We start from the raw sequence: 10974 nt of genomic DNA, 5'->3' as shown, positions 1-10974 counted from the left end.
GCTTGAACCGAGCAACACAACACTATTCCAGCCAGTCAGCAACCGGGGTTGTTCGTGCTCATGCATGGGACAAGGGGAAGGCCCTGCGGATGCATTAAAAGAAAAGCAGTGACTTGCATTAAGGCGCCATACCAGTGTTTTTGAATGTACCTTACACTTCTGAAGACAATTTTCAAATGTGTCACTTGAAGTTCAAGGTTTCTGGGTATATTTTTTCCCCACCATTCCAATAATAAGCCACTGATTCTCATTCATTTTCATGATCAAAACTTGAATTGTGTAACCCTTTCCAGTGAACATCAAGTCTGTATTAATTTCCGTCACCGCTAAGGTTGCATGGATACTTTTCAAATCAACCTGCTCTTGAACTGCTCCAGCGCCCCACCCTTGACCAGGATAAGCAGGTATAGAAAATGGATGAATATTTTACAGTTCTCTTGCTTGTCTGATCTGAACCCAGTCTCTCTCAAAAGACCAATACCACTGAATCCTCTGGACATTTCTGCAGTGCACCATAACCTTCAATTTTAGCAAAAGCCTGTGCATGAGGAATTCAGCAAAGCATAAAGCTGTATTTGTTCTACTGAGGCTAAAACTTCCATGCATGCTACACTTCTGGTCCAGTCAGTGATGTAACAACAGGTATTTTGTGATTGACAGCTGAAGAGAAACACACTGAGTGAAATATTTAGTTTGACCTGACCAGGGTCTCTCGTGGTCATCAAGGGAAAGGGGCCCACTTGTAGCAGCATGTCCCCAGCAGGGAGCAGCATGACCTTCCTGGCCAGTCTCTGCTGTCACATGTCTTTCCCAAGAGTGGATTATAAAGCCAAGACAAAGCAGCTTGGCCCTTCTCTGCCTTGTGTGTGCAGCTGCGCAGTGAAAGCTCAGGGCTTCTGCTCTCTCCTGTTCTGGTTCAGAGCCAATATCAGCTGTCTGTTTTAGAGAGAGGAGGAGAAAAAATACCCAGCAATCCTCTAAAGCAGCTTAAAGGCTGAATGAGCGGACTGAAGCCGTTTCCATTTCCAGAACTGCTTTTCTCACTCTCTCCATTATGGCTAGATGAGCATCTGACTGAGTACCAAAAGAGCAGTCACAACGGCTGCATGTAAACTGTCTTCTGCATCCTCCTAAAGACTCTCCCCACCTGTTATACTGTACTTTCCCTAAAACATCCAGAATATGCATTAGGGAGAACAGCATTTGAGACAAGGAGGGGTATTTGACTTTAACTCTTGACGTAATCAGGAGTCTTGTCTCCAATTAAATAATGAATGCTAAGTGCTCATGTAACAAACAAAATCTCCCGCCGGGGGCCTTGGATTCCCATGTGCATTATTGTTGTGGTGCAGTACCCCCTCACCCCCACCCCTCTGTTGGCATGCTGGCTTTTGGAGTGAAATCAAGTGAAGCAAAGTGGAGTGGAGAGCAGAGTGGTTTGGAGCAAGTCTGTTTTGTGACTGTAGCTGGTCCGTGGTTTAGGGTGTGTGTTGCTGCAGGAGTGGAAAGGGGAAAGAAGACGTGGGGCTTTGCTTACATCAGAGGGGATGAGAGAGAAAAAAAGACATTTTGAAAAGATGATCGTCACATAAATCTGTCCATCAGTGGTGGAACAAAGCCACAGCTGACAGATTAATAAACTATGGGTGTTTAAAGAATCTGTTAGCACAGCATCACATATGATTACCTCAGCAAACCAATTCATTTTGATAGAATGCATTTCAATCTATACTTTTGGCATTGTCTATTGTATTACATTCAGATTAATTTAGTCACACAGAGACAATCAATGTGTTTATTTGTACTTAATAAAAATGATTCAACATGCATGTGGAGTGTAATGTTAAGGAGCAATACAATAGACTGACGAAACTGAACTATAGGAATGAAAATCTTGAATAAATTCACTTTAAACACCAATGTTTTCTTAAAGCAGTACTCCCGGTATATATATATATATATATATATATATATATATATATATATATATATATATATATATATATATATACAAACTAACTCTTCACACTTGCACATTTCCCCCTTCCAAATATAAATTGTGTTTTATGCTATAAGACAAAGGTACCAGGCCTGAGCTCCATTGAGAGATGTCAGAGTGTGGAGGCCTGTTGGGACGTATAATGTGAGGCAAATGTCTAGTTAAAAATAAAAAGAGAAAGCAGAAAAGTCTTCATAAATTCTTAAAGAGAGAAACACCTCAAGAGGAATTTCCTTGGTGCTTGTGAATTAAACACCGCTACCTGACATCAGTTTATCTGTGGTAAAAAGAGAGCGAGAGAAGGAGAAGGAAGAAGAAGAGAAAAGGGCGTAGCTGCAGTTGGTTGCAATGTATGGTGGGTATATGCAATCATTGAAAGTACATGGATGTATTCACAGTATATAGGAATAATAGAACTCGATGTAGCTAATCTTGAAAAAATCTAATTAAATTAGAACACACAAATGTGTTAATGAGATATTTGACAATTCCTAAATTAGCTTTAGTGACCCTTCTGGGTGAATGCATAAATATCGTCAATTAAATCATGGTTCACTTCAGAAAAAGACAAAAATACCTTTAGGTTGAGGATGAAGATGATTCTTTGTAGTCTTCATCTCTCAGTTTGTAAATGCATTACAGTATATAGTATTGACTAATGAATTCTGCTCATTCATATTTCACACAGAAAATCTCCTTTAGGAAGACAAACATGAACAGGAAACGGCAGACTGACAGTACATCAGAGCAGAAGAATCAAAGTCTTGACTGACGTATGAGGAATGACACAGAGACATGCCGCGATGGAATGGCCTCTAACCTTGCACAGGCTTATCTCTGCTGCACCCACCTTCGCCCCATCCACACAAATCCGACCTAGAAGCCTTTCAGAGAGGATTTTCTGAGCGGGGCAATCTGTTGGCTTTTCTAAAACCGCAACAGTGAAACGGACAGGGCCAAGAACCTTTAGTCTCATGGCCATCAGCTCTCCTTGTATGCTTGGTTGAAGTGTGCACAAGCAGTAGCAAAGTACAATGGAGTACAATGAGCTTTACAAATAAGCCACAAAAAACAGCTCGAGCTTGTTAAAGGTCACTAATGTACCTCTAGAAAGCTCTTACATTATTTTTTCGGTAGAGTTGAATGTCTTTTGAGAGCCTAGTGAAAGACATCTTTTGAATGTGATGGTTGTTTCCTCTCTTCCCTGGACTGTCCTAGTTTAGGGACTTGCACATTAGTTTACATCAAGGCTTTGGGGAGAGGACAAACAAGTACCTCCTTGACACACACACCAGAAGATGGCAAGCGGCAGACTGTATTTGTTAGATTTTTTATTAGAGATATATCACTTTTCATTTTCTCATCCCCCGGGTTCGCCTAAGTTTACCTTGATATGATAGGATTAGGGCTAAGCCTTGACTGAGCAGATGCTGTGCATCCTTTTGGCTCATCTCCGTTTAGCATGGAAAGTACTTCGTAGTATACTGTAGCACACCAGAGCGTCTTACTCCACTCTACGTTAAAAAAAACGACGTTCATGTTTTAGTGCCAGCCCATGTCTTATACCTCTGGTCAAGGAAATTTAACTCAATTTAAAAACACAACCACGACTCATTGGCCGGCCCATCTCAAATCAAATGAGAATGTATAATTAGAAGGAAAACTTTGACATTTTGGGAAATACACTAATTCGCTTTCTGGCGGAGAGTTTAATGAGAAGATTGATACCGCCCTCATGTCTTTCCATTATATATAAGCTTCATGCTATTTCATGCTATATTTTCTAGACAGATTGGTGTCAATCTTCTCATCTAACTCTGCCAGAAAGTGAATAAGCGTATTTCCGAAAAGATCGAATACTAATTATGTTTTTTAGAAACATCGCTGCTGCATTGCATGCAGTTTTAACAACAGTGGGTCTTTAATGATGACTGCATCTTCAGCATGGCAAAAGGGTAGCTTTTTATCGTAAATTCAGCCTGCTCCACACACACACACACACACACACACACACACACACACACACACACACACACACACACACACACACACACACATACAGACACACACACATACAGACACAGTGAAAGTGCTGCATCACATTTGCCAAGATCAATACAAAGTTTATATGAGGGCTTTTAAGGTAAGCTTAGCTTTCATTGTCATAGGGAGTGGAGAGAGGAGCATTATTGTGTGTGTGTGTGTGTGTGTGTGTGTGTGTGTGTGTGTGTGTGTGTGTAAGTCACGGTTGAGTGGAGGCCCTCTCTGGACCTTCGTGGAGTTGAAGCGTGACTCACGGTTCACCCCGCTGCTGCATGCTGCGCCGTGTAAGAGACCACATAGTGGATGAGGTCCATCAATAATTCAACAAAGATAGACTTCCTCTTTCTCTGGTTCTCACTCGCCCCCTCTCTTCCACTCTCTCTCCTGTCGATGCTCTGCCTCTGTTTCTAACTGACTGCATCTTCCTCATACTTCCACAAACAGGCTCCGTCTCTGGGCTCCCTCGTCCGCCTGGATCCCAAACCACTTAAACCAAGCAACAACGTGCTTCCAAATCTAAACCTGATGCCAAAGATATCTTTGGCTTTTAAGGGATATTTGTTCTTCACCAGTAACAGCACATCAAATTAGTTTTGCATGATCATGTCAGATACACAGAGTTCTAATCCTATTCTAGACACACTTAATCTCAGATGTGGGCATGGCTAAGTAATATGTCAAATTTAGTGGAGTCAAATGCTTTTAAAACAGGATTTTGGATGATAGTTTGACCACACAGTAGCTCAGTGGTTAGTGGTTACTACTGCCTTAAAGCAAGAAAAAGCAATACTTCACTGACTGAGTCCTCTCTATGAGGAGTTTCATGTTCTCCCCTGAGTTTATGTGGGTTTACTTTGGGGGCTACAGTTTTTTTTCCCTTACACACGTTAGGTTTAGACAAATCCGATAAACCTTTTATTAAATAACAAAACGGATACAATCGTGTTTGAACATTTAGTAGAAGCAGCACATTATGGTGACTGCGCCAGTCAAAGGTTAGTGTGGGCCTTCTATAGAAACTTGAATGTTAGAGCAAAGGGCAGTCAGTGTAGGAGCTTTTTACTGGGATTATCAAGACAGCTGACAGAGGTTATTCAAGAGTTTTCTAATGTGTTTGCTTGGGGCATTATTGGGGAAAACATCTTTATGTCTTTCCTCTTTTGACCATTATATCACACAAAGTGTAGTGAGTGCAAGCAGGCTCTATTTTCTGCCTAAACCATTGATTACATATGATGGAAATGTGTGAGAGACGGACGACAGCCTCCATTAAAAGATACATCTGAGGGCATTATATTGCTAATCCTTGGACCTTTAGGAACCTGCTAATCTGGATTATGGTCTTTATAGATCATTTTATAGCATCATTTGAAAACCGCCCTATGCCAAGTAGTTTTTCTCTCCTTTGGTTTCCTTTTCATCTTAACCTCTTGAACCTGGGGGTGTTTTTGCTCATCTTTCATTTTAATTCCAGGCTTGACTAAACCAAGCATGCCATATATTCTGATTCTTTTTCAGGACAGTTGGCTGTCATTTTTCATGTGAGTGGTATCATATACTATGATCTAAGCTAGTTTTTCCAAAAAAAATATTTTTACACAATTTGCATCTGGATTGAAGGATAATAACCAGATCTACTCTGTGTATGGGATCATATGTAAACAAAAACACTTTGTCCAAAAGCAAACACCACTTGGTAATGTGACACAAATCAAAGGATGTGTGGCTCCTGCTATGAACACAAACACATCTGGTCCCTTTTTAAAATATTCTAGCAGTGGAAGGGATGGATTGATGTATCAGACAGATGTCAAACAGCAGTCACAAATGCTGCTATGTCACCCAATGTGGACTGTGACCATGGCCTTAATTTGACATATATGTGATCTTTGAATCATCCAATCATTCCATCCATATTTAGCACAGAAATGTAATAGTAGCCTACGATCACAATGTGGAAGATTCCCACTGCTACTTTTGTGTGCTTATAGCCTACTAAATAATGCTAACTTGCATTATTATGACAACAAAAATGTGCCCATTATTATTGATTATTCTTGATGATTAATATTGCTTTTGGTTTAACTGGAATAGCCTATCAGGAATTATTTTTGCAATGTATGGTATTTGTTCTTACAAAATGGCAGGACAATAATTAATCAAACAAATATTTTTCATTAAAAAAAAGATTTCTCAGGATTTATTTGTCATTTCAGGAGTCAGTGTAAAGCATTCGTCCGTGTAAAAACATCAACATCTGGAGCTCCTCACTATCTTGTTACTCTTCTGTGAAACAGAAAACCACAGAGAGCCTCTGCACAGGAAATCACATTGAGTTTTCCATGATGTGATCTTTCTGAGAGCAATCAGACCACAGCATGTGTGACTCATCCTAACACTTGAATCTAACAAGCCAGCTTATCAGCAATCTTATTATAGGTAAGCAGACAGACAGACACCAGAGCCAATTTTACGACATAATCCTGCAATTCTTACTCTATGCCGTTAGCAGTTCCAAGTAAAGGTGATCATCTGTATAAGAAGAGATTGAACAATTACAAATTCCCAAATTTGTAGTCAACAGGTCACGGGTCATGTTTGTCTTCGGACTTTCACTGTGTTTCTGCATTTGTTAACTCAGGATTGGAATAACTTGCTGTTTTGTGAGCTGAGAGAATGAAATTCCAGGACGCTGCAATGTACGTTCTTTGTAAAATGTTTTTTAATGAGAAACTACACACTACCATGATAATTTTTTTTAATGTTAGATAGACGATAAGAAAAGTTAGCTTCCAAAAAGGCCATAGAACCACAAGTTCACGTTGTACAATTAATCCAACTGCTACTCATGAATCTTTCTTTCGATCACAGCTAAACTGTAATTCTAAATACAACATGAAAGACAGTAATTGAATAGCTTGAGGAAAAATTACTGAAGAATGCTTGCCAAGAGGTGAGAGGTTGCCATGGAAACATGTTCAATGGAAAAAAAAGATCCATTAGCCAAGATCATAACAAAACATCTGACTCAGCCAAGATATTTGTTATTTGACAGATATCGCTGGCATGGCTTGCAGCAGTTAAAATATACCGAACATTACAGCTCACAGCATAAAAACATAGAGCCGAGGCACATATTGCAAGATTGAATTAATCTTATTATGAAATAGGGAGTTATAGATGGTCGTGCATACATAATAATGCATTCAATTTGAAGGAATATGCATGACTTTTCAATGGGATATTCAAATAAAATAGATGAATAAATCCCCATGCAACAATAAAGCAAACAATGAGCCTCTCCCTCAGTTCCTTAGGCATCCTCTGCATTCAAGTCCATTAGCGTTACACTGCAGTCAATGGATCATTAGGCATCATCCGCCTCAATAATGCAAAAAGAGCAAACCAGCAAACACCACAGAGTCTTATCTGCCTCTCACCTCTCAACACAGCAGGAGCCAAGAAGGTAAACAACACATTATCCAACCGACACTGTGACCAACAACCGGCATCCTTTCTGGCCCGACACCGTGTGCAGGCAGGTCTGTGTCTAATGGACTGTGAGGCATGCAAACATGTAGAGAATAATTATTCTTGGCACTTATGCACACACCTCACACAGTTACTACTCATTCTCTACACTTCTGTAAATTAAATATGTTTTTAATAAGCTGATGTAGGGTGGTTCAAAGACATTTGCTCTTCCAGTACTGTTTTTAAATGCAAAGATGAATATAAAAAGGCTGAATATTTTGTCAGCAACCAGCCATTGCTTCTATTGTCTCCGGAAATATAGCTGACAACACATACAGGAATCCTGATGACAACTGGCAGGTAGTGGCAGATAGGTTAGGACTTTGTGATTTGATATGCCAGCTGAGAGACATCACAGCACTGCCCACATTAGGGACAGCACAGCCAATGACTGGACGCATTTCAAAGAGACGTCTGTGGGACCAAACCAATAGGAGCGCAGATGATTTGTTTCCCTGCCTGCATGGCTCTGTTTAGTGCACACATGTGACCTCAGAAGGCGCTTACTGGTATTTAAACCTCATCATTTGGGTGCAGAAGCGGACAGCTCCCCACACCGATATACAAACCAAAACACAATGTTTGGCACCCTATTATGGACGCTTTGAAGCATTTTTATCTCCTTAACTCTCAGTGAAGATCTCCATTTCCCCAGCCGCGCGTCATCGTTGCACATTAACGGACTTTATTTTAAGCTGCTGGCGAGAAAGGCTCCGTGTTCTCTCCACAAACAGCAGGAGAGCGGATGTTGGGTCACCTGTAGCTGAATCTGGATCTCAATCTCCTAAAAAAAGGGGAGGTTGGATTGTTTCACATCCACTCAGCATCCGCCCTGCAGGAGAGGCGCTCCGCCGCTGTCTGATCTCGAGTGGGGAAGCGCAAAGGTAGCCTAAAGCCATTTACGGACGCATTAATATCTAAGCCGCTCTCTGTGCCTGCTTGCAGACAGGAAGGAGCATGGATAGAGAGGAATTTGCTCTGACTAGTGCGTTGAGGGGATTTGTAGAGCTGGGGGTGTGCTCCTTTTGAAACTAAACCAATGACCGTGGATGAAGCACCGTCACTAACAGCTCGCCATTTCTCGTCAAGCTTCTTTTGTTTATTATTTCATATTTTTTTGGAGAGTAGATATTTAATCAACCATGGGGAAAGATGAGTGCAAAACAATGCTGGACGCTTTGAACAAAGTGACTGCTTGCTACAGGCATTTGGTCATCGCTCTGGGAAGCACGTCAGATTCGCAGAACCTGCGCGAGGAGCTGAAGAGGACCCGCAAAAAGGCCCAGGAGCTGGCCGTAGCCAACAGGACTAAACTGACCTCTCTGCTCAAAGACAAAACCATCAGCAAGGATGACCGAACCGAGTACGAGCGCCTATGGGTGCTGTTCTCGAGCAGCATGGAGCTCCTGGAGGTGGACATGAAAAGGTCCCTGGAGATAGGGCAGGATTTCCCCCTCAAGGTGCCCACGAGACACCTTATCCAGACGGGGATGACCGGTAGCACCACCACCGTGGCAGCCCGGGCCATGAGTGTCCAGAACATGAAGTACGAGGCGGACAGCAACATCGACACGGCGGACCTCCGGGACCTGCAGTCCGAGATCTCCCACGTGAGCCAGATGATGGAGGAGATGGAGATGAAGGTGCAGGTGGCGCCGTGGGCCGTCGAGGCGAAGCAAGAGGCAGGCGCGGAGCTGAAGTCCAACATGAGTGTGGGCAATTCCTCCGTGGGTGTCATCTCCATCTGCGAAGAGGAGCCCAAAGAGGAGGAAGGGGGAGGCAACAGGGATGCTGGCTTTGCGTCGATCTGCGCTGTGCTTGTATTCTTTGTCATTGTTACGGTCGCTCTGGTTCTAGGATATTTGGTCATCAATATGTCCTGAGCTGTCTAACCAACAGCCCACTCTGAAGGACACCCCTGCGCGGCTGCCCACGAGCGCGTCTCCGTGGTATTAAAAGCCAGCAGCTCCACAAGAGAGAGAAAGAGCTTTTTATTTGAGGTGCTGAAAAAAAAAAATATGGACACGCGAAGTTATTCGTCTTTCTCGCATTTTGTGAATGTATTCGGTGGAGTCGAAGAGTTGCACTAGTTATAATGTAGAACAATAGAATGGGCGTCGGGCACAATTTGAGAAGCCAAGGGGTCGTGTATTTTTGGAAGAGGAAAAAAAAAATGTCATGAAATTACGTGACAGTGTCTGGCCATCAGGATGATGCAAACAACACGTAATCCAAGTGGATTAGTGGAAAAGCTCAAGCGTAAATGTAGCCTACTGTTAAGTATTCCTCTTGGTGTTCTGCTGCATTGATGCTTTAAATTTATGAATTCAATCCAGCAAAGTCAGACGTGGTCAAACGAGCAGGGGACCATCTAGTCAGAGAAGTAAAGGGTCATGTTGTATGGGAAGTATTATAGAGTGATCCAGTTGGATGTAATCAAATCCGCACTGTTCCACACTCCTGTTAGCACAGTTTTAATACATCATAAAATCTGTATAGCCAGATTGTTGTAAGCCTACATTTTACTTCATTGCATCAAATCACAATGTGCTTCATGAAAGAACCTTGGGGACCTAAGAGAAGTCCACAGTCTTTTAATAATGCACTGTAAGCCTGTTCATGTTCCTTTTCAGGGTTTTCTTGCAAACAGTGTTGAATGTATACATTGCAACATGTGAATAGAGGGTTTGTTCATACAGACTGCGGTGTCAGATAATGTACATACATAAGTATATTTATTATAATAAAATTTTTAAACACACTCGAAGATGTGCTCTCAGTTTGAAGAAATAGCTCCCAAGTGTTTTACAGCCAATGCCAAAGCAGTTTTCTGTCAGATCTCTTTTATGTGTAGGGCTTTGGGGACTATTGAGTTTAAACTGATGACTATAGATGAGTCCAGTTTGTAATCACTGAAAAGTTTGTGATACATATGTCGGACTACACGGAGGTATTTTGAGGACATAACCACCTTGGGTTTAAAATACTGTTAGATTTAAAATAGATGGGAGACACGCAGATGCTTTAACTCCCTAATGGTTTTAGTTGTAAGAGTCTTTGAAGGTATTCCTGGAAATGTAAATGAACTGACAGTGGATGGCTGTCAGAGCCAAAGTCTTAGTTAGTTTAAGGGGCTGGGAGTCGGTCAACTGAGGTCTGCTCAGAAATAGCTTCAAGTTAGAAGTCTTAATGCTATCAAAGATCAATAATATAATTAATAGAAAAAAACACAACATGACTCTGACAACACTGGCTATTTAGCTATGATTTTATTTATTTTTTTAAAAAGAAGAAAAGGAAATTATACAAAGCTCTTGTATGGATGATCATGTGTTTCCCTTACTGTATTAAGGATTTAGAAAGAAAAAAAGATGCAATATCTGTGGGCAGATACATTT

The 10974-nt window shown here is 41.5% G+C and overlaps 1 protein-coding gene across 1 annotated transcript; it reads left to right on the top strand.

Moving 5' to 3' along the window:
- The first annotated feature begins 8100 nt into the window (after positions 1-8100).
- Positions 8101-10278, top strand: si:ch73-167i17.6 (regulator of G-protein signaling 9-binding protein). The gene has a single exon (XM_068730728.1). It carries the CDS (start codon positions 8719-8721, stop codon positions 9457-9459), a length of 741 nt encoding a protein of 246 aa, XP_068586829.1. The 5' UTR covers positions 8101-8718; the 3' UTR covers positions 9460-10278.
- Positions 10279-10974: the final 696 nt, after the last annotated feature.

The sequence above is a fragment of the Cebidichthys violaceus genome, unplaced genomic scaffold (genome assembly GCF_023349555.1).
Source record: "Cebidichthys violaceus isolate CVI_PGR_0920_01 unplaced genomic scaffold, fCebVio1.0.p SCAF_5, whole genome shotgun sequence".
NCBI classification, from domain to species: domain Eukaryota; kingdom Metazoa; phylum Chordata; class Actinopteri; order Perciformes; family Stichaeidae; genus Cebidichthys; species Cebidichthys violaceus.
The sequence above is the reverse complement of the archived record's forward strand: the minus strand, read 5'-3'. Positions and strand labels throughout refer to the sequence as shown.

Excerpts from the sequence above, each read along its gene's own strand:
- si:ch73-167i17.6 (XM_068730728.1), top strand. The coding sequence starts at position 8,719 with ATGGGGAAAGATGAGTGCAAAACAATGCTGGACGCTTTGAACAAAGTG.